The sequence below is a fragment of the Penicillium arizonense genome, assembly GCF_001773325.1.
Source record: "Penicillium arizonense strain CBS 141311 chromosome Unknown PENARI_contig009, whole genome shotgun sequence".
NCBI lineage: Eukaryota > Fungi > Ascomycota > Eurotiomycetes > Eurotiales > Aspergillaceae > Penicillium > Penicillium arizonense.
In genome coordinates, this window is record NW_019173286.1 from 689,423 (window position 1) to 715,053 (window position 25,631).

Consider the following 25,631-nt stretch of genomic DNA (forward strand, 5'->3'; position numbering starts at 1 on the left):
TCAAACAACGAAGCATTCACACGGCCCTCGGATCTAAGCTTCTATATATTCCTTCCTCTCTCATTCGCTGTTCTGAGTCGTTCTGACTTCGTATTAATCCGGCCCCCGACCCCGTTACGCGTATTTTTAGATACAAGAGTAAGGGATCCGCATTCCTCACCTTTGACTTACGGTCTGCAACCGTTCTTTTATCTCATTCCAGCCCTCTTCCGGTAGTCTGTGTTCGATGATTCTTCTCTTTCGATCAACCATGTGGCACGTAATCAAACTGTGACAGCTTTCACTACATTCCTGGCCTTCAATCTACCCATACAAGCGCTCTCCACTAGGTGTCCACTAGGCTTTGACCGCCGATTGCGCTGCACCCTGAATTTCCTCCCCTTCTCCTGACCACCAATTGAAGCGCAAACTGGAGGCTTTTGGCATTCTTTCTATATAATTTCGCCAGAGTCCACGGACTGGGGACCCTGCACCATGTCAGCAACGCCTCGCAAGCCTGGAACTCCCGGCAATTCCAGCAAATCATCACCCGCAGATCCGCACTCAACCAACGGGTCCACCACACGAGGGCATGCACGCTCGCCCAGTGCCGCAACCAACGGACTCAACCGTTCCCCATCTTTAAGAGGTTCTACTCCCGTCTCTGCGCGCGCGGCTGCAAGAAAACCTGGCCGCTCCAACCTCAGCATGTCGAACGTTCCACGAGTCTCCAACGACCCCTCTGAAGAAGAGGCGCGGGCCCAGAATGCCGCCCTCATCGAAGACCTACGATCGCAGCTTCAAAAGGCTGAAACGGCTTCTGAACAATACCAGAAACAGCTAGGCGTTTTGCAAATGCGTCTTGATGAAGCAATCAGTGAACAAAGCAAGTTGGAGGACCAGGCCCACGAGCGAGACAGTCGGATCGAGGCCCTTAACAATGAAATCCGGGACCAAGGTCGTCAGATCCGCGACTTGGAACAGAACCACGAGTCCGAGCGGAATGCCATGCTGCAAGAGAAGGAGCAACAGACCAGCCGGGAGGAAGAAATGCAAGCGACAATCCAACGATTGAAGGATTCAGTGGCGCAAAAGGATATGCGCATGAACTCAGAAGGTGACCGCCACCAAGTCTCTCGATCTTGTAAGGCGACATAACTCTTGTGATCGCTGAGTATATAACAACCAGAGACTAACTTTCATACAGCTAGCTTCCGCAACCGATCTTCCCCCGACGTGGATGGCCAATTCGCACCCTCTTCGCATCTCGAGCGTAGCCCCTCCCGCAACAACTCTACACTTCTCCTGCAGAAAGATAAGGTCATCGAGTCACTACGCCTCGAACTGGCCGAGTCGCAAATTAAACTTGTCGAGATGGAGAATGCAGGCGGTGGCCGCCAGCGTGAACTAGAGAAAGACCTGCTCGAGGCTCGCATGGCTAACGCCCGCTTGATGGAGGATAACGAAAGCTACCAACTCCTACTCAGCGAGAAGACCCTCACTGGAGACTTCACTAAGGGCGAGTTCATGCGGGATGCCCACCCTACAAAGGAATCATCCGGTGGCCTGGGATCTTTGGCAGATGAGCTAGAGTCTGTGGATGAGTCGCCTGAGAATGATTCCAGCCCTAAGCCAGAGGGAGAGATCAAGGCCCTCAAAGACCAGAACAAAGCCCTTACACTTTACATTGAGCGTATCATTAGTCGAGTTCTCATGCACGATGGGTTCGAACACGTCTTGGACCGGAATGAAGACCAGTCTGGCGGGAAGTCAGGCAATGACAAGGACCTTCCCCCGACCCCTCCAGAGAAGGATGACGCACATTCGTCTTTCTTGCAACGCGCCAAGTCGGTTGTCGGTGGTCAAGGTGCTCGCCCTTCAGCTCAACCCCGGTCGCGCCCAACCAGCATGATGCCTCCCCCCACACCATCGCAGAGCAATCCAAACGAGAACCCCAACACCGCACCAAGCATTCCCTTCCGCACTCAGTCTATGAGAGCTAGCCACCGCCGCAGTCGCTCTGAACAGGTCGACACCGGAGCTGCCAATGTCGTTGGACAGATCTATCGCGGACGCAACTCCGGCGGACCGATCAGCCCGACTGCTATGGGCCCTGGATCGCGCCAGAGCATGTTCTCCGGAGCAGCGAGTTATATCTCTAGCATGAGCCGTGCTCCATCCATGTCCAGCCAGCCAGACCGGGCCGGCCACAGCAGCTCCCCTAGTATCACGAGTGACCCTCACGGAGATACTGCCTCTACTGGGGCCACCTCCAGCCCTCCTCGCTCTAGTGGAGGAATGAACAACTACACTGGAGCAGTGATGCAGCAGGATAAACTGCGCCCCCTGCGTCTTGTCAGCGAAACCGCCAGACTCAAGGAGGAGGAGGACGCGGCCCGCAAGAAGGCTAACCGCGCGAGCTGGATTCCGTGGTTAAACCGCGCCAACGCCGAAGAACCGGCGCCGCAGTAGGCCGTGTTCCTCGGGCAGTATGATTTGATGTGATCTGAAAATCGGTCTTTACCATATTTTTAACATACCCATACCCTCTATGATGCACATAGCACGATTCATGTATTCCCTGAGTTTTCATGTTTCTTTTGACGCAATTTGAGTCCTTCCCCCATCAATGTGGTTTTCGTAAAGGAGTCTGGACATCGCGGCTTATTTCGATACATATATCATTCCCCATGTGAGAGTTACGATGTATTTGCGATGACTTTATGTCATGTCCCCAATCTACATGTATGCTTTATTTCAGTATCCTCCAGTTGCGATGAGCTAGCACGAGCTGGCCATGTATCTATTTTGTAGAAATCAATGTGATGAAGAACCAAAACATGAAGCAGCTTAGATCGAAGTCCTATGAAATTTAAAGCCCAAAGTAATGAGTTATGCTCACATAGCTGAAGCTCTGATAGAACACGGAACAACATTAGTGCGTCTCCGCCTCCGGCCAGATTGGCGGTTGGGAGCATCAACAATCGTAGAATTCACCAATTGATCTCCAAAACAATAAATCACCATGCCCGGCCCTCTGTCCCTCTTCTCCGTCAATGCGGTTCTCGTCATGTCCGCTGACGACGGCTCCCGCATTTTCACCAAGTACTACTCGGCCCCCCATCCCCCCGCCGGTGCTGCCCCCAACTCGACCGACTACCCCGGCGCGAACCCATACCCCACTGTCAAGGAGCAGCGCGGCTTTGAAAAGGGCCTTCTCGAAAAGACCAACAAGTCCTCAAGCGATGTGATTCTGTACGACAACCGCATCGTGGTCTTCAAGATGGAGAGCGACGTCATGCTCTACGTTGTTGGCAGCGCCGACGAGAACGAGGTCCTGCTGTACAACGTTGTCCTCTCACTACGGGATGCTCTGGGAATTCTATTCAAGTATGTTCCTGTTATATTTGTTGGGGGTTTTGTTGCTCGCGGTTTCTAACATGTCTGTTTCAACCAGGGGCGCAACCGACAAGCGCACTATCGTCGAGAACTACGACCTGGTCTCCCTGACCATTGACGAAATAATCGATGACGGCATTATCCTCGAGACAGACCCCGTCATGATCGCCTCGCGGGTTAGCCGCGCCCCAGCCGCAGATGCGCCTAATATGAAGAACATCGATCTCTCCGAACAGGGTCTCATGAACGCCTGGGAGTTCGGTAAGCGCCGCCTTGCAGAGGGTCTGCGCCAGATGTAAACGGGGACACGAATATTTGTGTTGCGTTCTAAGGTTGGGGCTTTGATGTGATGTGTTTTTGGCCCTGTTGAAGCATTTCTTGACTATTGTTTTACCTACCCGCTTTTCTTCCTGGCTGGTCCTGGCGTCATACGGCTATTCTATTTTATTCTATCTTTTTTTCCTTGCTCAACTTGGTTATTTGTCCAGGGACCTAAAGTCATAGACCTGTTTCTGTTGATTTCGTTTCCATCTTACAAAATGACCTTGGCTGCATGATTGTTCTTTGTCCTTTGATATTGATATTGACAATGCTCTGCCGGGAACCTGCATAATTCATGATTCCATGTCCTGAATCTAATGAGTGCAATGAGCAAAAGCAATAGCCTCGAATCCTTGCTAAGGGGTTTCATTTTTCTACAAGTATTGAGTCAACTATTCTAGGTGCCAAATCCCCATGACTGGCTGGATGATGTGTATACTGGATATTCTTGATCTCTGAACGCCGCGACAGAGAATAGGCTCTGTAGCGCGATGAGGCACGCCATCAGGGAGAATAGTTCATTCTTATTATAAACCAGATGAAAGCTTTTCTCATAACAAGGAGCCAAACAGTTCCCCATGAAAGGAAAAACAAAGGAAGCCACCGTTCGATAAGATCAAAATTCCAACATTTGTGCAGTACCCTCAAGATTGGAAAGCCACGGCACACGATACTTCGTCCAAAACTCCATGGTCGGCTTGACCTGCGCGAATGCATCGGGGTCGTCCAAAGTCCCAACCTGAACAACAGCAACACCCTTAAAAGCTTCGAGATCGGCCGTCTTGTAGATTGCACCACCACAATTGTCACAGAAATGGACAGTCAAGTTCATACCACTTTCATGGACTACACTGAAGCGCTTAGGTGTACCGGCAGTGATTTTGAAATCGTTCTCCGGGATCATGAAGTTAACCGTATTCGTGCCGCCGCTGATCTTCCGACATGATAGGCAGTGGCAGGTAGCCTGTATACCAAGCTCAAAATTGAGCTCCTTTGTAGATTGTCAAAGGTCTTACCATTCCCTGTGGCTCTCCGGCAAACTCATATTGGAGGTTTCGGCAAAGGCAGGATCCGGTAGGCATTTTGGCGTTGATAATTGGGAAGGTGTGGCAATGAAGTGACTACGCGGGGCTGAAACTGCTCTTATACGGATCTTTCAGCTGTCACTTGACTCTTTAACTCGTACCTGTCCTCGTGTTAAAGCCACTACAGTCATATACTACGTAAGCAAGTGTTTTCGATTCTCGAGCTCGGGTGGATATCGCCACTGTAGGGCTGGCCCGTCCTCGTATTCTTGATCGCTTTAATTAACCAGAACGGTTGGTGACGTGACCTACATTGTAGAGGAATTACATGTCACTTTTTTGGGTTACGCTTTAGTTGAGGAGCCTGAGAGTGGTAGTAAGTTAGTTCTCCGAAATGTTTGTTCTTTTATGCAAGCCCTAGAAAATTTGCGCTAATGTTCCAAATCAGATATCGGTTTTTCTTTCCTTTTTCCTTTTTCCTTTTTTTTTTGGATGAGAATAGGCGGTGATCCAATTGAGCGATAAAACCCAAGTTGGGGTTCTCTAAAGCCAAATCCTGGGCAGTGCGACCCTTGTTATCCAGTATAGAAGGATTGGTTGACGGGTGATCCAGGAATGCCCTCACAACATCGGAATGGCCGTGGACAACAGCCAAATGTAAAGGAGTTAATCCCTGTTCATCGGCCTCGTTGGAATCAGATATTCTACGTATATGAAATTTCCCGATGTCCATGCATAGCCGCAAGATGGAGAGGCATATGCCCCGTATCATCCCGTAGGCCAAAATCGGCACCGTGATGAAAAAGAGCAACGATTTCATCCAGTCCATTGATGGCGTTTCATGCAAGGAGGTTCGACCAAAGGCGGAGGGGTCTCTGGCATCGATATCAAATTTGCGAGATGCAAGAAGGACTTTTACTGTGGAATTGTGACCATTTCGCAAAGCGAGGTGTATTGGGTCCCAAGAAGTAGGGATGTTCGACCACGCAGGTGGGATACCCAACCACACAGGTGGAACAAGGCCATCTTTTGAATCCAGAAGAAATTGCACCATGGAATTATCTCCGTCTTTGCTGCCCGTTTCATTGCCCTGAATCCGAGAAATGGACGTCCTGCCCAGGACGGCTCCGCACTGTGACCGAGGACGAATATCCTTTCATTGCAGCCTATTCCAAAAGCAGATCTTGTGATCACTCCAGCCATGTTCACGGCGCCACCTAGCTTGCCCATCTTTCCGACTGTAGACTTGATCCACCCCGCGACTGATTGACCGTTGCGCATATCAATGGCAGTGGTTATGTGCTTATCAGAGTTAGGCAATCACTGAATTGCCTCTCCTAGTGCTTTTCCTTGGTATCGGCCAGCAAGGTATCAGTGCACCGCGAGATGCGAGGAGCTTCGCTGTTGCGAGCCCCATGCCCAGAGGCTGCGCCGTGGTGCTCTGCAGTATTGCGAGAATGATAATGACCAGAGCCATGGCAGGATAGTGATAATCCACCCAAATAATCCCGGTTCAAATCTTCAATAAAGTGTTGGCTCAACTGCTGGATAACTATGGATAACAATCACCAAGTAAATGTGCAAGAGAGGCAAGTATGCGCGCACCACAAAATAGGCAGGTTTCCGCTATCGGAGCTCCACAGATCGGCCGTGCTATTTTCCGCAATATAGGGAGTAGGGCTCACTTCCTTCATCTCCCCAAATGGATTCAATTCGAGAAAGTGTACACGAGATTGGTCATACGCGGTCATTCACAGGTTGCAGCACAGTAAGTCTGATGGTGCCCGGTAATGCCAATCTCTAACCAGAAAAGTGTCGAAGTCGGCATGTCAAATGCGATGAAGGACGCCCGACGTGTTCCATGTGTGAATATCTCGGTATAACTTGTGAGGGATACAAGAAAGATATCTTCTTCGACTTTGAGAGTTCATCCGGCAATCATGCGGTGCGCTTTCGCCGACCGTTGCTCTCGCTTGAGGACCGTGAGCGAATGAGTAAATGGCTTACTTCGAGTGTTCCTCCCAAGCAAACTCTGAAGATATTATCTCATATCGATGAAGAATGCGAGCAAGCATCTTCCTCGGATGATATTGACATCCATCGAGGCCCCTTTGGCGCTTTCAGAATCAACCAGGGGGGAAGCGCTGTGCCTGTGATTGTGCCCTGTGAGGCAGTCGTGAATGTGAACCACCCAGAAGACACAGAATCAAGTCCTCCGCAAGGTCTCATTACTATGAATAACCATTATGAACTATCCTCACCGCTACCCCTTTCGCCCTGGTCACAAGGCCTGATGCACCTCATTTTCGACCAGCCCGAAAACGTACCCAGTCCTCCTTTTCCAGGATACTTAGAAGCTATGTTAAATGCACAAAGGGGAAGCAACACAGAATTACATGAATATATGCCAGTAGGCTTTGTGCCTGACCCTTATTACAACAACGCCATATCACCAACCTCTCTATCTTCCACGAGCACCATGAAATCTGTACCCCATGACGCTGTCTTCCTTCTCAAGCACTACGCCTCGGCGGTAATAAGCTTGATGACTCCACTTAGGCACTCCAAAACACCCTGGCATGTTCTTTTTATTCCTCATGCCAAAAACTGCCTTGCAGCTCTGGCTCTGAATGATGAAATGAGCCATGCCTGTCTATGCGCATTCTACGGGATGTTGGCTATCAGTGCATTTAGTCTGGGAGGGGTCTCTCGGTCTCAGACGTGGCTTGAAAAAGCCATGATATATAAGGAAGAAGCCCGAAAGCATGCGCGGATGATGTTAATGACTGCCTATGATGTCCCCAAGGTGGCCAAATACAAATCTATTCTGATGGCCTTACTTACTATGGTACAAGTTTTGATGTTCTCAGGAAATAGAAGCGAGACTGAGTGCTACTTCCTCGAAGCGGAAAAGTTCATTCGGTTAAGAGGATTGAAGCGCAAGAAATCCCGCAAGGTCCGTCTACTTCATCACTGCTATGCGTTTGAGCGCATTATACATGAGAGCATCTTCGTCTGCGGTGCAAACTCAATCCAGCGGCATCATATTCGCACAGCAATTGAATCAAGTGGGCTGGGAATATATAGTCTTGACAGTCTATCATTCCGGCTCACTGGCTGGAAGAACTTGAACCAAGAGATGATGAGAGTACGCGGACAAGAGGAGGGGGAGAACGACCTACATCTTGAACGTCCGGGCCTTTGGTCTTCTACGCTTTATCCCGAGATATTTGGTATCCCAGAACAATGGGTCTTCCTTTTATCTCAGGTGATCCGACTTGGAAAAGAGAAAGATGCAGCAGAGGGAGAAGATACAACAAATTGTCTCAGCCTAAAAGATTTTATCGGCCGAGCGAAGACACTCGAAGATTCGATCAACAATCTTCACCTACCCAGCCGGAATACGTCCGCACCTGAGAATGTCAACTCTCAACTCGACCAAAATATAATCGATAATATGCTAGAGGCAATGCAGAATGCACTGGCAATATATTTCTACCGTCGAGTTCATGATGTGGATGCATCCATATTGCAGACAAAAGTCGTGGGTGTTTTGGACCGATTACTACGCTGTGAATATGCAGACTCTACAGTGGTGCACGGCTCAGCGGGGTTCATCTGGCCTGCCTTCATTGCAGCGTGTGAAGCCGAGGATTCTTCTGTCCAAGCGTCATTTTCTAATTGGTTTGAAAACTCGGCTTGTCGGAGCGGTCTTTCTTGCTTTACAGATACATTGGACAATATTCAGAGGATATGGCAGGAGAAGTCTTGTGCCAATGGGAAGAGTGTTACTTGGTTGGATCTGATGAAGAACACTGTGCCGTTGCAGTCACAATTATGATTTATGAAGCGATGTTTTATGCTAGTGTCTGTCTTTTGTATATCGATAGGACCAAGGGTTGGTTCTGGCCATAGCCATAATCTGGTAAACCTGTGTCGACTTCATGCTACCACAATGTACAGAGTATTGTGTGTATGACCATTGACCGCTTTATTGTCTCTAACCGCCCGAGTAGATCCTTTTGAAACTGTCTCCTTGAGCACGTTTCTTGTTTTTTGCCCACTTTGGTAGTCGCAATTTCCGCAGCTTTTCCAACAATGCCCAGCCGGTCATATTTTTAACCGTCAAAACGACTAATGCCCCAGATACCAACATATCACTCTTGGCACTGGACCTCATCAAGAATTGTGGCTGTTTGAGCCAAGAACTTCAATCTAGAGCAATATGCTCAACTTGCGTGTGGCCGCGTAAGATGCGCGCTAGCCTTTGACTCCATACCTACAACCACACTGCCTTTATTAATGAAAAAAATGCGGAATTCTCTTGGCATTGTCGATCCATCAGCCTCGCCTCGCCTTTCAAATCTCCACGCGGCCCGAATCCGTTCCATAAATGGCAACAAAAGAGTTGCAGTAACAGTTCTAAATTCCTCCTTATGCGGGGGGCCGCGTCACTTACCACTACCCTCCTGTTCATTGGTCCGGGACCCTGCTTCTCTACATGAAGTATTTACTTCATGGAGATTGAATACCGGCGGAATAGACTTACGAGTACGGGTTTCCAACCACCCTGTCGCAGCGAGGAGAAAATGCACCTATAGAGTGGCCCTTTTCGACTTCGCTTGATCAGCTGAGCACAACCTTTTAGGTCTGGGTCCTCGCGAAATACGTTTCTTTTGATGCTAATGCAAATTCCTGAGTATCCCGTCTACAAGGTCCGGAGAATGACTGGGGTATAGGCGGCATGGTCTATCCCGCCAACCAGATGGTAGCCGAAGTAATTAAATTTCACTTCAAGAGCCTTGGCGAGAGAAAGATGGATTTTTGTGCTCAAGGATGAATTGATGTAGCAAAGGCTCTGCGGTCTCGAAAGAGAAGTTAGGTGGAGAGAAAAACGTATATAAGCTGGAGGTTCATCCCGCAAGAGAAGAAAGATTTCTTCATCACCAGCAACAAGCAGCAATTGACAACCAAATTACTTGATCAGTCATGGTTTTCTTCTCCAAAGTTGTCTTGATTGGATTAGCTGCTATTGCAGCAGCTCATCCAGGCCATGAAGATCACTCAAATCCAGCTCTGAAGCGAAGCTTTCTTCATCACTCCCGACGTAGCTTGGCTGCGTGCGCGGAAAAGACCGAGTTCCGTGCCCTTCAAGCCCGCGCAGCTTCTCGACGAAGGGATATTGCAAGGAAACATGCGAAGAGAAGTACTGACTCCGGTGAGTCTTGCAGAAGGTACTGTTTATTCACCACAAATATACTAACGATTGGCAGAGTTTCTCAAGGTCAGAGATCTCTCAGATGTTCTGGCCACCTCTCATTTGTCTGACATAACTGGTGTCACGGCTGACTCTTCCTCTGATGTCTTCTTCTCCGAAGATGTTTCCTGCATTCTTTCCCCGGAGGGTGAGGTCGGCCCCTTCTGGGTCAAGGGAGAGCTGATTCGGTCCGACCTAGTTGATGGTGAACCAGGTGTTCCAGTGGTGATGGATGCTCAATTCATTGACATAAACACCTGCGAGCCAATTGTTGATCTTTACTGGGACGTCTGGAATTGCAACTCGACTGGTGTCTACTCCGGAGTCCAAGACAGCAGCAATGGAAACGGCAATGACGCGAGCAACCTCGATAACACCGCTCTGCGAGGCCTCCAACCGACGGATTCAGATGGAGTGGCCCAGTTCCAGACAATTTTCCCTGGTCACTATAGTGGTCGGGCAACCCATGTTCATGTCATCGCTCATGTTGGCGCAACTGTTCTTTCCAATGGTACCCTTACTGGTGGGAATATTGCCCATACTGGCCAGATGTTCTACGACCAGGACCTCATCAGTCAAGTTGAAGCGCTGTCTCCATACAGCGAGAATACAGCTGCGATTACTCTCAACGCCAATGACCGCGTTCTGGCTGGAGAGACTGAGAACAGCGATTCGGACCCAGTTTTCAATTATGTTCTCCTTGGTGATACCGTTGAAGATGGTCTCTTTTCTTGGATTACTGTCGGCATCGACACTTCTGCTAGCTACAGTGCGAGCTATGCAGCACTTCTTACAGCTGATGGAGGTGTTTCGAGCTCCAGCAGCTCTGGTAGCGGAAGCAGTGGAAACGGTGGAAGCAGCGGTGGAAGTGGAGGCAATGGTGGAGGTAATACTGGAAGTGGACCTGGCGGTCCCAACTAAGCCTGAAATACCTGTGCGAGTGCTTCGAAATGCTCAAGTCAGGTCAAGTATTCATGGCAAGGCATAGGGGCTTATGTTGCTTGTATGGGATTAGCCCGTCGGCAGTGAAAGGTAAGATCTGGCGGTGCACAGACGAATGAAGCACCGGGAGACTCAGATGACTTCTCCTTTATACTATCTGTCAATAATCTCCTGAGAATTATAAATCACCGTTTCAAACGACATTCAAACGGTGCGATCTTGGTGAGTTCAATGCCCTGTTGCCTTGAGCTGCTCACGGAGCGATCTTTCATTCACCCCCATGATCAGGCCGGAGATGAGGCATTCCTATGGTGCTATAGTAACCTTAGTCACGGCTTTTGAACTTCCAATCAGTAGAGAGATTATGTCAATAATGAATCGGCCAGTCTGTAGCGGTAGATATCCACCGCTTAGCTCCCACCTAAGTTGGAGTCACGGGTACCCCGGGTCTTGTCAAGTCTTAGTCTAGCACTGTTCAAAGGTTGCCATTAACTCTTATATAAGCTACCATGCTTCTTAATTTGGTAGAGCTGTTAAGTATGTACTGCTTGAACTGGCGTCCTGAGATGGTTGACTGTCAATCATTGTTGCGATATCGCTATACTTGCACCAACAACCTATTAGTCCTACCTTATCTCGAAGGTAGCAATACCCCTCAGGGGCGCGAAGCACGGAAGTCTACAGGATATAAAATAGGAAAGTAAACACGGCGAAATAGTGCGGAATTGGGCAGTAGATAGTGGACATCAAGTTAGGCAAGTATCCGCGACAACCCCACATACCACTTGTACGAAGTATACTTGCGAAGATGAGGAGTAATTCCAAACTGCTGCTATTTATTGGAGATATTGACCCTCAACATGTCATTTTGTGTATTCAAAATTCTTCCTATTTCTCGAAGTCCCTCCCGCTGCGAGTAACAGAAGCACACAACAGCCCCAACGAACCACATCATTCAAAATGGACGTAACAGGAATCGCGCTTATCACCGGTGGAGCTTCAGGCATTGGCCGTGCATGCGCGAAGGCATTCGCTAGAGATGGCGCCTCAGGAATTGCCTTGCTGGACCTGAACACCGAAGCCCTGGCCGCAGTCAAAGCCGAGATCGAAGAGCTACTCAGAAAACAACCTGGCTCAAAGCCCTGCCGAGTCGAAACATACCCCACAAACATCACCGACGAGAACCGCGTGAATGAAGTCGTACAGGAAGTCGCCGCAACCTTCGGCCGACTGGACTACGTCGTCAACGCCGCCGGAATTGCCATGAAGCACCCAGGCGGCGCGGCATTCTGCGAAACATCCGACTGGGAGCGCATTCTCAACATCAACCTGACGGGAACATTCTTCGTCCTGCGCGCTGCTGCGAAGATCATGTTGAAGCAGGAGCCGATCCGATCTTCTATTAATGGTCGGCCATTGCAGCGCGGCTCTATTGTCAACTTCTCGTCTATTCAGGGTATTGCTGGAATCGCCCTGTCCACTGCATACACTGCGAGCAAGCATGCCATTATTGGACTGACGAGGACTGCGTCGGAGGATTATGCCAAGGATGGATTGCGCATCAATGCTATCTGTCCTGGATACACTGAGACTCCACTCACGACGAAATCGCCTCAGATTCTGGCGGCTATGAAAGAAAAGGTTGCCAATGCGGTGCCTATGGAGCGTATGGGTCAGCCTGAGGAGATTGCCGATGGAGTCATTTACCTGGCTGGTGGGAGGAGTTCGTTTGTTACTGGTACGGCTTTGTTCGTGGATGGTGGTTACACACAGAGATAAATGGTATTTATAACATTCAGACTGGAATTAATTTGCATCTATTGTGGAATGCGAAACAAATCATTGAGATATACACTTGCACGGTCCCATCGGGTGTGACGTCACCACCTCTATGTATCCGGCACTACTTCTCCTCTTTATCGAGATCATTTTGTGATTTAACAAGTCGAGAACAACAAATTGGCCAATCATTTATCGCTTGTAATAAGCACTTCATGTTCTCACGTCAGCCGAGTTCTTGACCTAAGTGCAAGACTCCGACCCAGATCACTCTAAACTCCTGCAAGAGTTATGAACAATCCTGGGAGAATACTCCATTCCTTGCTATCCAATAGCTCTAAATTGAGCTCTCCTTCGTGGATTGGAGCCCCAGTCACACTTAGATCTATCTCAACGACTTCAAACAACCATCTACGACTACGGCATTTTACGAGCCAGTCTCGGAGAATTCGCTTTTCGTCAAGCAAACCCCGCATCTCTACACAGCCCACAAACTTCCAATCATCAAGAGCAAAGATGAGCAGCCAGCGTGTCCCAATAGAGCCACAGCGTGTAGACGCGCCGCTCACACAATGCGCCACATTCCTCGTGGTATCAGTAACCAACAAGCCCGACGCAATTGAAACCGTGCAATCGACATTATCAGGCCTAGAAAGTCTAGCCAAAAATGTCTCTATCCGGGATCTTGGCGCTCAATTTGCTTGCACTGTCGGCATAGGAAGTGAAATCTGGGATAAGCTCACAGGCCTCCCCCGACCAGCTGAGTTACATCCATTCCGTGAGATCAAAGGCGCAAAGCACACAGCAATCTCCACGCCGGGTGACTTGCTCTTCCACATCCGCTCTGAACGTCGCGATATTTGCTTCGAGTTTGAGCGCCAGCTGATGGACCAACTCGGGGATTCTGTCGCCGTCATCGACGAAACAGTCGGCTTCCGCTACTTTGATGTACGCGACCTCCTCGGATTCGTTGATGGAACAGCCAACCCCGTCGGACCGGCCGTTCCGTCTTCAGTTCTTGTCGCAGAAGAAGATGGCCATGCTTCAGGTGGAAGTTACATCGTTGTGCAGAAATATACACATGATCTACCGGGATGGAAAGATCTCTCGACAGAGCAACAGGAGAAGATTATCGGCCGCACGAAGATCGATAATGTTGAGCTCGATGATGCAGAGTCTGGACAGCGCTCGCATAAGACGCTTAGTACGATTGAAGATGAGAATGGGAAGGAGCATGGTATCCTTCGGGATAATATGCCGTTTGGATCGCCGGGCTCGGGCGAGTTTGGGACTTACTTCATTGGGTATACGCGTCGCTTGTGGGTCATTGAGAAGATGCTAGAGAATATGTTCGTAGGCGATCCTCCTGGGTTGCATGATCGCCTTCTTGACTTTTCGAGGCCGCTTACTGGTACGACTTTCTTTGCTCCTTCAGCTAGCTTGTTGGCTGGGTTGGGGTCTGATTGAGAGATGTTTTGTTCGATTCGTTTTCCCCGTCACTGTGTAGTGTGCAGGTCTTCCAAATCCACCCTTTGGATTTGTATTAGAGTTGTTCTCCAGGAGGAGTTGGTGGAAGTTGATTCTAATATAGTCTTCACATATAGTCATAAGCCACAAGTCCTTTCACATCCTACATCATTAACCCACCATATTAAGTAACTATCCCCCGAATTGCTCGAAAAGCGGCAAAAACAGATGAAAAAGAGAGCCCCAAGTAGGGCGAAAACTATGCCTGGAACGGTATACTAGCTTCGAGACATTCGTGTAAAACCTGTCCCGTACTTCTTTCATGAGTAGCATGGTATATACCTTTATGACCCCTGTTGTACAAGGTGCTTTTTAAATGTCAAATATTGGATGCCCATCGCTAAAACGCCAATGTCAAGACAATAGCAAAAATGATAAAATTGATCCCATAATTATCCTAAACATGAAATTCAAAGCCTGGAAGCGGCAATCTGGGGGTTTGAAATCTTAGTATCAGGAAGCTTATCAAATGACAACCCCTTCCACCCTTCAGCCTTAGACTGAGCGCATCTCCGGCGATACTCGACGGCACTGCCAGAGTACCGAGCCACACTGCGAACAGTCTTGCCTTTAACATTCTTATTAACACCAGTCATCCAACTATCGACTTCATTCGACAGAGCACCCTTGCTGCACTCAACAACGTGCTCAGTCCAAGCATCCACAGCTTCTGGTGTAGGCTCCACGTAAGAGTAATTATTATCCTTGCAGTACTGAAGCAAGTCCGAAATAACACCTACAGCATGCTCAATTGTCCGAGGAGCGTTGCCGAATGGCTGGTGAGGTCCAAGAACCATAAACATGTTAGGCATAGAGTTGGCCGTCATACCCAGGTACGTGCGTGGGCGGTGGTCAATCCAAATTGCTTGTTTGCCTTCGTTGTTATCGCTAGAGCCGAGGAGCGGACGGCCATCTTTTCCAGCCCAATCAATCGAGCTGAATGCACCAGTGATAGCATCAAAGCCAGTGGCATAGATCAAGACGTCCAGATCATGGTGCTTGCCGTCGGATGTGATAATGCCTTTCTCTGTAACTCTCTCAATGGGCGTCTTTTGCAGATCGACAAGATTGACGTTGGGCTGGTTATAAACTTCAAAGTATCCGCTCTCGAGAGGTACACGCCGGGTGCCGAAGCCGTGATTCTTAGGAATCAAACTGTCTGCCACCTTTGGGTCGTGCACTCTCGCTCGGATTTTGCTCGCCATAAAGTCGGAATAGAGCCTGTTCGCTTCGCGGTCGGTATATGTGTCGCTAAATGTGCCGAGCCATTTGGCGAAACCGGGCTTTGCGTATATCTCTTCCCAGAGCTTGAAGCGCTCTGCCTCTGACACTTCTAGGGACTTACGTGGGTCCGCTTGGTGCATGAAGCATCCTGGGGTCTCGGCGCATAGTTGGAAAAGGGAGTCGTAGTTTTTGCGGTGTTGTTCCATCTGCTCGAGGCTGATGGGCTCATTGCGAAGTGGTGCTGACCAGTTTGCTGTTCGCTGGAAAACGCTCAAAGATTTGATACTAAATTCTTTGGATACTGCGGTGATGGTCTGAATTCCTGTAGCACCAGTGCCGATCACTCCAATCCGCTTGCTGGCTAGGTCGCGCCTCAGGTCGAAGTCTTGCGGCCAACGGGATGTGTGGAAAGCTTCGCCTTGGAATTTTTTGATATCGGGAATAGCTGGAAGTGTCGGGGTAGACAGGAACCCCATGCAACTGATGAAAAAACGGGTCCGATAAAAGGTACCGGCTTCATCACAAAACAGCCAGGTGTTGCTCTTATTCTGCCATTGCGCTGTCTTGATGCGGGTGTTGAATTGAATGTCCTTGCGCAAAGTGTGTTTGTTACAGACATACTCGATGTAACGGTGGATCTCTGATTGTGGAGCGAAGGATTCTTTCCAATGCCATTCGTTAAGCACCTCCTTATCCCACGAGTATGCATAGGAGAGCGACTCGGAATCGACGCGTGCGCCGGGGTAACGGTTGCAGTACCACGTGCCTCCAACATTATCGGCCGCTTCGATGACCCCTACACGCCAAGACGGGAAGCGTTCTCGGAGGTTGTGGAGTGCACAGACGCCGGAGAGGCCAGCGCCGATGATGAGAATGTCATATTGTTGGTCTGTGGTTGTGGAGGATCCCATCGTGAAGGGGATATTGTATTATGTAGAAGCCAGATCTTGTTATTATCGGACTGTATTTTGATTCTCGTGTGGATCTTTATAGACTAAGATCATGGAGACTTCTGTGCGAGGGGAGTTGGGGGAACGTTGGACATCATTCCGACTACCCCACGAGGACTTGGAAGTCATCGGCGTAGCCTTCCTGTTCCACAATGAAATGAAAGCCATTATCACAAGGTGTGATGTTCAGTTAGTGAATTTAAGGAAGTCGAGACCCGCGGATCAACAGTATGCTTATCTCCCCCACATTTATATCACGTGTCGAAGACACTTTCCTCTTTGATATTTGGTCATGCTGAACTTCGGATTGTCACTGAACAGCCAGTCATATGATCATAAGATAAAGTGCTCGATTGGGCAAGGCAATTCTAGAAGATAGGAGGATCACAACCAATGGTGGCGTGCAGGACTTATCCAAGGTCACCCTTTCCCCCGGTCATAGACTTTGGGCGTTGATAATAAGCCATGGCAGACCAATGCTCATAAGCCATAAGATACGGCTCCCGACGGTATGGCATGGTACATGGTGAGATATCTCGACAGATTGGCGAGGATCTCTTCAACCTAACAAGTGTATTCTCTTTTAACCGGGACAACTTCTTTATCATTCGATTGACTATTTTACCATACTCGGTTATGAGGATCAAATCATCGGCCTTTTAAAGTTGGATATTGAAAACAATGTTTTCAATCAGACCACGGCAGTCGATGTCTCCAAGGTTGAGATGTACGAGACGAGTATACAGTTCGTGGAACAAGCAGGCACAAAAAGAAACGTAAAGCCCAGTCATGGCCAGATGATCGCAATCGGCAGTGCCATTGGTATAGGCTTATTTCTCAGTACCGGTCAAGCCCTTTCAATCGGCGATCCTGGCTTCTGCTCGCCTACTGCCTCACATCTATCCTCTATTGTGTGACCACGGCAATGATCAGAATGAGCACATATTTACCTATCTCTGGAGCGTCCATGACTGACTTCGTGGACTATACGACTCACCATCTCTTGGGTTTGCTATGGGTTGGCTTTACTTCTACTATTTCGCCATTATTGTCGCCTTCAAGCTTACCGCGGCAAGAATTTTGATCCACTATTGGCCGAATGACGTGCATATCGGAGTATGGTCTACCGTTTTACTTGTTGTTGCCGTTGCTGGTCTCAACTTTTGTCTTGGGGTGTCTTTGCCGAAACTGAATTTTGGTTTGCCGGCGTCAAAGTTGTCGTGATCATCAGTCTGTTGATCCTGTCTCTTGTCATTATGTTGCCGAGCCATGACCGTCTTAGATTCCGTGGTCAATTCCAAGATTTTCCTTCTGTGACACTCGCACCCTAGATGTAGCGTGGGAAGAAAATGGACATGTACATTGTGTCTGGAGTCCTATTGTTGAGCCTACTTTTAGCACAGAGTAAAATCTCGAAGAAGTATTGATTGAGGTATTCTACAAGTCAGTAGTCTAAAATGGAAACAAAAATGGATCCACCCCCGACTGACCATCAGTCAGATATTCCGCAGACCAAGGAGCCGTTCTATCGTCAATCATGTTCATGATAGCCATTTCAGAAGGGTCCCACGATCCAATAGTGCCGAGGGGCGGAAATTGTGGGAAAGTATTGAAGTTGAACGATGAATCGACGGGTCTTATTGGAACAGAAGTAACTTCGAAGGGTGGTAACATGTCTGTTCTCTCATCGATTTGAGACCTTTGCGGCCCTTGTGTTTGCTCCTGTTCACGGGTTTGATGACGTTGGTGTGTCCTAGACCGGAACGTCCTAGGCGAATTCGTGTTCGTAGTTGAAGGCGAATTTGAGGTTGACCCTCGAGAATCTTTGCCATGCAAAGCTGTGCGTGCCATACGATAGATTGCAAGAGGATTCAAGACGGCTTCGGGTGACTCTTGAACAGGGGACCCAGGAGTAGAGGAACTAAGGAAGATGAGTGATTCGTTCGGAAAAATATATTGAGAAACATACCGTTCCTCATTCTCATCCAGCTCTCGCTCATTTATGGGCTCATGGGGTAGTTGAGGGTGGAGACCTGCTGCAATCATCATTTTCAAAACTGAAAGATACTAGACGCCAAGTGTTAGTGAATGGCTTTTGAGAACAGGTACCGTCACATACGCAATGCTCTGCTGTTGCAACAAGAGACCTCATTTGCATAAGTGCTTCCATATTCTTTTTTACAAGAGTCTTCGTTTCCTCCACCTCAAATACACTTAAAGCATTGGGGGATATCTTGTTTTGCTTTATGAAGTATAACATGACCTTCGTGCTGTCGTGTGCAATGATACACAGCCAAGTATCAGACAGAGCTTTCACCCCGTGCCGTGAAGCTTCAGCAATGATCTTCGAGAGTTCACGAGCATTGTCAAAGCAAGCTCTGCGGCAATTGTCCAGAAATTCTTGTTTGGCTGGTGGAAACTTATGATGTCGTCGAATGTGGAACAGATTCGGCATACCAATGCGGTATAGATCACACAAGGTTTGATGATAGGTACACCAAAGCAGAGTCAAAGCACCCAACTGCGATGACTCCTTCCGTGCGTAAATCGCGCCTGAATTCCACTTTAGACTCTGCGAAAGATCTCTCCGCCAGTTCGCAAATTCGGTTACCAATTGTAGAAATTCGGAATCAGACTCCCACGGTGGCTTCGAGGTATCAAGGTGCTTGACATATCTATACAACCCCGTTAGCCAGATTTGGATTCAATACGCTGATAGAATGACTCTTACCGGAGAACCTTCTTCCGGCTGCTGACGAGGCGGATGAAATAAGCCTCAATCCCCATGTTTTGAGCTGGTCGTGAAGGAGTTTGTTCACTCGGGATAAAGCCAAGTACCTTTCCTTGATCCAGCATTTCAGTGACACAGGCAGTTCCAAGGGAGAAGTTATGGCTGTGACAAGGAAGCTGGATCTTTAAGTCTTTGTCGTCGATGAGAGTGAGTTGGTTGACACCACTACCTACCCAACTATCCATGACATAGCAACTCCACATTAGACGCCGTTTGGACTCGTTGATTATTGGGCACGTAGAGTCAAGTCCATTGCAAAGTATGTCGGCTGAACTTTCAAGGTTGAGTTGCAATGCTTGTGACATCCTTGCAGTCACCCCAGAGAGCATAAAAGCAGAGGCATAGCTTCCGATCCGAAGATCGTGATCATAGAGGAGAATTGCGGTCTTGTTTCATATTAGTGTGAATATTCGTCGATAGGGGTGAACAGTATCTCACCATTAGTTTCTCTAGGGAGAGGTCGTCTAAGTCTACAAATATGCGAGCCTTGGCGATTTTGGCCCACTGATTCCCAGCTGTGAGTATTGTCTCGGGCGAAAACTGGGAATGGTAGTCTAAAGCCAGGAATCTGTTGAATTTTAGTATTTTCTATCTTTATAGTAAGGGCTTTGGTACTTACTTTGCTCCTAATGCGCAAACAATGTGAAGGAGTGATTCATCGTTGCAGCAGGTCTCAAAGTCTTCATCTAATCGCTGCATGAATGAGGGCTTGTGCACGAAACCATAACATCGTAATGGATGAACATGGGCGAAATATTCTTCGACCAAAATTATAATTCGATCTTTATCCGGTAGTTGTTGAGTGTGAAGCCTACATGAGTCAGTTTTGGAGTAAATCAAGAAATGTAAATGGATTCATACCACGAGATAGGATCAGTCACGCTATCTGGAGACTGCTGAGATGAGGATTGATTTTGCTGGAGCCGAGTTGGTGCCAAAGTAGAAATAAGAGATTTGTCATGAGCAGGGGCATAAGACGCGGAGCTTCTCTGTGGCTGTTGCATGCGACCCGGACTATACGAGCATTCAATATTTCTGCGGGAGCATCGGGTGCAAATATCACCCCCTGAGCATCGAGCTTTAGCCAAGCGACAAGCCTGGCATGATTTTGATACTCGGTGCCGAGCTGTACCGGCCTGTGTCAGTGCCGCATCCCGCCTCGCACTCCTAAGAGCTTTTGCAGCCAATCCCGAATTCTGGCCTGGATGACCCGGGCATTCCAATTTGAGACGTTCACAATTCAAACAAGAGGGCCAGCGCTCGTCGCATTTCACTTTGCGCGCCCGACACAGAAAACAGCCTAGATTGTCAGTCCCTTGCATATATCTCTTGGCATGGAATGACAGGTGGAGCTAACCTGATCGAGACCTGCGAGTGCCTGACGCAGGGCGAGACGTCGGATCACTCGGAGATTCTCTATCTCCACTCCATGATAACATGATGAGCCGACTTCCGCATATGCATCTAGAATGGTAGATACATGTGAGAAGAAAAGAAGCGAGGAGTACCGGAACTCGTTCGGATCTCGCTAAGAGCGGAGGGCCGCGGCAATACTGCTTCGGACCAGATTAAGCTTAACTGGCAATTGACAAACTGGAGTTTGTATGAATCTGGGGTAAATATCGGGGTTTTGTGCTCTTGTTCAGCGTCTTGGTCTACTGGTGGGCATTCATTGCTGTTCCATTGCCACCTTTTCGCCGAATAGGGATAGGTTGGGACTGTACAACAACTACAATCCCATCAATCAACTTAGACCACACGAAGTAATTTGATCAATTATTCACATGCCACCCCCAAGTTACGTCTCACGATTTCACCATTCCATCCCCAATTGACGTTTGAACTGCACTCTGACCGGGTCTCGTCAACCGCGGATATCGGCTCCTAAGACATACTCATTGGACGAGGAATATTTGATCGCGGCGAGTGGAGCTACATAAAAATCCGGGGTCCCAGGCATGTAACGAGGCCAAATGCGCTCTGTGGCATTTCCTCTTGTCTATTTGCTTGTCAAGGTCACTGAGATGGGCAAAGCACCTCAACTGAACAATGTCTACCTCATCAGCATGCTGACAACCATTGGGGGCCTCATCCAAGGCTTCGATGTGTCGAGCATGTCTGCCATCATTGGCACTGACCAGTACAAGGAGTACTTCCACAAACCCGATGCTGTTGCACAGGGAGGGATCACGGCCAGTATGGCTGGTGGCTCGCTACTTGGGTCGCTCTTCTCAGCTTGGACGAGTGATCGATATGGTCGTCGTGACTCGCTGTTCATCGCCTGCATATTTTGGTTGACTGGTTCGACTTTGATGTGCGCGGTGCAGAATGTTCCTATGCTTATTGTGTCTCGGATTATCAACGGGTTCAGTGTTGGAATGCTCACGTCGCAAGGGTAAGCTCATGAACTAGTCTTGACATTGCCAATTCCACTAACAGGATCTCATAGTCCCATTTTGATTGCTGAGATCAGTCTTCCTCACCAGCGTGGCAGGCTTCTCTCTCTACAACAGTGGATGATTACATGGGGTGTATGATCCATTCACATCCTTCAATTGTGCCTGGCTGACATTACTTCAGATTCTAATCATGTACTTCATCTCCTTCGGAACATCCTACATAAGCAACAACGCAGTGTTCCGCATCCCCTGGGGTATTCAAATGATCCCAGCGATTATTCTCATGTCATGTCTCCCAATGATGCCTCGTTCACCACGCTGGCTTGCTACACAAGATCGATGGGAAGAGGCAGTAGCTGTACTCGCAAGATTACATGCCAAGGGAGATACTCTTGACCCCGTTGTTCTAGCTCAGACTACTGAAATTCGTGAGAAAATTGAGTAAGGCCAAATCCTTTTGTGCCTCCGCCAAATACTAATCCATAACAAGACTCGAACGCCAATACCAAAGTTCAGGCTGGATGGAGCTATTCAAACCTCGAAACATTATCCGCGTACACTGCGGTATCTTTACACACATTTGGTCCCAATTGAGCGGAACAAATGCCATGATGTACTACATTGTCTACATCTTCCAGGTGAGATTGATCCTCTATAGCATCCAAGGTTTCCCTAGTGTAGCTCCGAGATTGACAAATTCACAGATGGCCGGCCTTGAAGGCAACAATACCCTGTTATCGGCATCAATTCAATACATCATCAACGTTGTGATGACACTCCCAGCACTAATCTTCATCGACCGCCTCCCCCGCCGTCGTCTCTTCATCGGCGGTGCTTTTATCATGGCAGTTCTGCAGTTTACTCAAGCAGGTCTTATGGCTTCGTATGGATACCATGTTCCAGAAGGACTCAAAGGATCCCCTACAGTCACTTGGAGAGTTTCCAATGGCAAAGCATCTAAGGCAATTATCGCCTGTTCATACTTGTTCATTGCTACCTTTGCGCCCACTTGGGGGTAAGGATCCCGTCTTCAAGAATATTAAGAAGCCAACAACTAACCGTATTTCTTTTGCAGTCCCTTAGGATGGCATGTTCCATTTCTTGAACGAGTCTTCCATCAAAGCTAACTATCCTTCTTCGCAGGGCATACCCACCAGAAATTATCCCTCTCTATATCCGCAGTAAATCAGTATCCCTAGCAACATTCTTCAACTGGGCCTGTAATTTCGCTTTAACCTTCTTCACACCACCAGGGTTCAAAAATATTCAGTGGAAGGTAAGTTTTATCTCCATAGAACATGCAAAGCGTAACTTATCACTGACTTGGCTTCAGATCTACTGCGTGTTCGGAACGTTCTGCCTTGTTGCCGCTATCCACGTCTTCCTTCTCTTTCCCGAGACATGTGGAAAGTCTCTAGAAGAGATTGATGAGGTGTTTAATAACCAAAGTATCTGGGCATTTAAAACGGGGTCTGAGCCGAGCCGCTTCGCAGCTGATGTTGAGCAGGCTAAGGAGGACCTGAGTGCTGGGAAAGTGAATACGGCTTATTTCGAGGCCAAGGCATAGCTAATGATTATATGGAATTATCTACCTAATATTATTTATAAACATGATCTTTTCTCATACAACAGGGGTCACAAATGTGTCTCCAATCCCACCCCTAAAGTACTGGACAGTCCCTATAAGAAAGCCTCGAAGCAAGTTTACATTTCCAAGCATTGTTTCGACCTACGTTTGGCATCTCTAATTCACCTCTTTTTTGCCCATTTTCCAGTGCATCGAGTTGTAGTTATTACAAAATAGTAGGTACATGATATACATTACAGTATATAACGGTGGGGGCGTGTAAGGACCTACGACCTGTGAGTGTACGTACAGTCCAGGGATAAGCTTGGATACTGTCTCGACGGCCGAGAGCGTTGTCCCCAACACCATATTTAGATCTACAATGGTATAGTCCGATACCTCGCGAGATACATTTATCACGAAAACAACCCACAGGATTGCGAAACACACCCTAGTGGATCAGCCATACAGTTGCTATGCGACATCCAAGCGACATCCGTAACAATTTACCCATCGTGCTACAAGCAACAAAGCCGACTTCCGACAAGGCAAGCCAGACTGAATAAGAAATATCTAGCAGATCCCAGCTAAAGGCATAAATTACCTACTGCGAAGAACCCCAAGAACAAAAACAAAGCCCATTCCTAATCCAACTAAAATGACCAAACGCAACATCCTCCTCATGATAGCCGACGACCTAGGCAAACAACTAGGCTGCTACGGCAACAACAAAATCCAAACCCCAAACCTAGACCGACTAGCCTCAGAAGGAACGAAATTCACCCAAGCCTTCACCTCAACAGCCTCCTGCAGCGCCAGCCGCTCAGTAATCTACACAGGCCTACACACACACCAGAACGGCCAGTATGGACTACACAATGGACGACACCATTTCACAACCTTCGACCACGTCGAAACAGCCCCAGCCCTATTCTCAGAACAGGGCTATGCAACAGGTCTAATTGGCAAAGTGCATGTTGGTCCTTCGGGCGTTTATCCATGGGATATGCGCGCTGAGAGTGGTAGTCGTGACGTGGCACTTGTTGCAGACCAGGCTTCTGCATTTTTCAAGAAAAGTGCGAATGATGGCCAGCCATTCTTTTTGACGATTGGGTTTATTGATCCGCATCGCGATTTGACGAGGTCTGGGTTTGGGAACCAGGAGGTTTACGATCCGCGTGTTAAGAGGGTTGAGTATAGACCTGAGGATGTGGAGATCCCATCTTTTGTGAATGATTTGCCTGGGGTAAGGTATGAGTTTGCAGAATACTATCAGTCTATTTCAAGACTGGACCAGGGTGTTGGGATGGTGCTGGATGGATTGAAGAATTCTGGGTTGGCGGATGATACACTCGTTCTCTTTATGAGTGATAATGGCCCGCCATTCATCAATTCCAAGACGACTCTTTATGACGCTGGTGTGAGTTTGCCGTTGATCATGAAATGTCCCGGTTCATCTGTTGGCACTGTCAACCCGAATATGGTCTCCTACGTCGATATCCTTCCCACACTCCTCGACTGGGCAGAACATCCCAATCCATCCCACCCAGCCCGAACAGGCCGTTCAATTCTGCCAGTTCTGGACGAAACATCCGGACTCGAAAACTGGAGCCAGATCTTCGGCTCACACACATTCCATGAAGTAACAAACTACTGGCCAACTCGCATGATGCGAAACAGACGGTATAAATACCACCGCAACATCGCCTGGCGCCTGGATTTCCCCTTTGCAGCTGATATCTACGGCTCGTTGACATGGGAGGAGATCCGGAATGCAGAGAACAGCCCGAAGATGATCGGGTCGAGGCGGCTGAAAGATTACTTCTTCCGGCCTGCGGAGGAACTTTATGATATCCAGGCTGACCCCGATGAGGTGCGGAACCTGGCTGGTGAGGCTGAGTATCAGTCTGTCCTAGAGGAGATGAGGGCTACCGTTGAGAAGTGGCAACGGAGGACGGAGGATGCTTGGTTATACCGGGATGGGGTTTCTTTGCTTTTTGTTAGACATCATCTTGGTGGTGGGCTTGATGTGCCTGATCGGTGGGATTTTGATGTTGAGAGGCCTGAGAGTAAGGGGGTTACTTCTTTTGCTAGAGATTTGCCCTGGGGAGCGAATGTTGAGATGTGATTTCCTTATGCGCACTTGAAGGATTTTGGTTGGTGGGTGTATTAGTTCTGGGGTTGAACGAAACTTGCTTGCAGAATGTATTACATGTTATTCCACGCCTTAAAAGTATCGCCATGGCATATGTAACATGCACAAATGTGGCCAGTTGCAGGGACCAAGTCAGACATGCAGACCGCTACAGAGGCAATTGGATAAGTAGAGGATGATTCGATTCTAACCCTCGCGGGCGATTGTTATAGTACACTTATAACGATACCTTTCACAACATCAAGGTCCGATGCAAGTTGAATAGACAAGATTGTATGCATAAATGGAAATTCAGGATATGGGCAGATGAAGCCGA

General features: G+C 48.4%; 11 protein-coding genes across 11 annotated transcripts; 8 read left to right on the forward strand and 3 right to left on the reverse strand.

Moving 5' to 3' along the window:
- Positions 1-474: 474 nt before the first annotated feature.
- PENARI_c009G02391 (uncharacterized protein) lies at positions 475-2,451 on the forward strand (the record flags this gene model as incomplete). The annotated part of the gene is made up of 2 exons (XM_022631780.1): positions 475-1,123; positions 1,187-2,451. The coding sequence occupies 2 exons, from the start codon at positions 475-477 to the stop codon at positions 2,449-2,451; spliced, it is 1,914 nt and encodes a 637-aa protein (XP_022488248.1).
- Positions 2,452-3,004: 553 nt separating this feature from the next.
- On the forward strand, positions 3,005-3,677 carry PENARI_c009G06241 (coatomer subunit zeta; the record flags this gene model as incomplete). The annotated part of the gene is made up of 2 exons (XM_022631891.1): positions 3,005-3,369; positions 3,437-3,677. 2 exons carry the CDS (start codon positions 3,005-3,007, stop codon positions 3,675-3,677), a joined length of 606 nt encoding a protein of 201 aa, XP_022488406.1.
- Positions 3,678-4,315: 638 nt separating this feature from the next.
- Positions 4,316-4,781, reverse strand: PENARI_c009G05321 (GFA family protein; the record flags this gene model as incomplete). The annotated part of the gene is made up of 2 exons (XM_022631859.1): positions 4,316-4,663; positions 4,716-4,781. 2 exons carry the CDS (start codon positions 4,779-4,781, stop codon positions 4,316-4,318), a joined length of 414 nt encoding a protein of 137 aa, XP_022488094.1.
- A 1,804-nt stretch (positions 4,782-6,585) lies between these two features.
- PENARI_c009G09631 (fungal specific transcription factor domain-containing protein) lies at positions 6,586-8,565 on the forward strand (the record flags this gene model as incomplete). Its single annotated transcript, XM_022631995.1, has 1 exon — positions 6,586-8,565. The coding sequence occupies one exon, from the start codon at positions 6,586-6,588 to the stop codon at positions 8,563-8,565; it is 1,980 nt and encodes a 659-aa protein (XP_022488389.1).
- A 1,148-nt stretch (positions 8,566-9,713) lies between these two features.
- PENARI_c009G06540 (intradiol ring-cleavage dioxygenase) lies at positions 9,714-10,902 on the forward strand (the record flags this gene model as incomplete). The annotated part of the gene is made up of 2 exons (XM_022631898.1): positions 9,714-9,942; positions 9,998-10,902. The coding sequence occupies 2 exons, from the start codon at positions 9,714-9,716 to the stop codon at positions 10,900-10,902; spliced, it is 1,134 nt and encodes a 377-aa protein (XP_022488234.1).
- Positions 10,903-11,883: 981 nt separating this feature from the next.
- Positions 11,884-12,702, forward strand: PENARI_c009G09429 (SDR family NAD(P)-dependent oxidoreductase; the record flags this gene model as incomplete). Its single annotated transcript, XM_022631989.1, has 1 exon — positions 11,884-12,702. One exon carries the CDS (start codon positions 11,884-11,886, stop codon positions 12,700-12,702), a length of 819 nt encoding a protein of 272 aa, XP_022488320.1.
- Positions 12,703-13,218: 516 nt separating this feature from the next.
- Positions 13,219-14,169, forward strand: PENARI_c009G00524 (Dyp-type peroxidase; the record flags this gene model as incomplete). Its single annotated transcript, XM_022631715.1, has 1 exon — positions 13,219-14,169. One exon carries the CDS (start codon positions 13,219-13,221, stop codon positions 14,167-14,169), a length of 951 nt encoding a protein of 316 aa, XP_022488380.1.
- A 470-nt stretch (positions 14,170-14,639) lies between these two features.
- PENARI_c009G04956 (flavin-containing monooxygenase) lies at positions 14,640-16,364 on the reverse strand (the record flags this gene model as incomplete). Its single annotated transcript, XM_022631849.1, has 1 exon — positions 14,640-16,364. The coding sequence occupies one exon, from the start codon at positions 16,362-16,364 to the stop codon at positions 14,640-14,642; it is 1,725 nt and encodes a 574-aa protein (XP_022488434.1).
- Positions 16,365-17,847: 1,483 nt separating this feature from the next.
- Positions 17,848-20,633, reverse strand: PENARI_c009G01092 (uncharacterized protein; the record flags this gene model as incomplete). The annotated part of the gene is made up of 9 exons (XM_022631733.1): positions 17,848-17,855; positions 17,894-18,324; positions 18,373-18,470; positions 18,523-19,078; positions 19,135-19,580; positions 19,633-19,762; positions 19,814-20,005; positions 20,056-20,494; positions 20,552-20,633. The coding sequence occupies 9 exons, from the start codon at positions 20,631-20,633 to the stop codon at positions 17,848-17,850; spliced, it is 2,382 nt and encodes a 793-aa protein (XP_022488241.1).
- Positions 20,634-21,167: 534 nt separating this feature from the next.
- Positions 21,168-23,160, forward strand: PENARI_c009G00550 (sugar porter family MFS transporter; the record flags this gene model as incomplete). Its single annotated transcript, XM_022631717.1, has 7 exons — positions 21,168-21,589; positions 21,644-21,725; positions 21,775-22,034; positions 22,084-22,231; positions 22,298-22,608; positions 22,737-22,869; positions 22,927-23,160. The coding sequence occupies 7 exons, from the start codon at positions 21,168-21,170 to the stop codon at positions 23,158-23,160; spliced, it is 1,590 nt and encodes a 529-aa protein (XP_022488190.1).
- Positions 23,161-23,818: 658 nt separating this feature from the next.
- PENARI_c009G07572 (sulfatase family protein) lies at positions 23,819-25,288 on the forward strand (the record flags this gene model as incomplete). The annotated part of the gene is made up of 1 exon (XM_022631927.1): positions 23,819-25,288. One exon carries the CDS (start codon positions 23,819-23,821, stop codon positions 25,286-25,288), a length of 1,470 nt encoding a protein of 489 aa, XP_022488325.1.
- Positions 25,289-25,631: the final 343 nt, after the last annotated feature.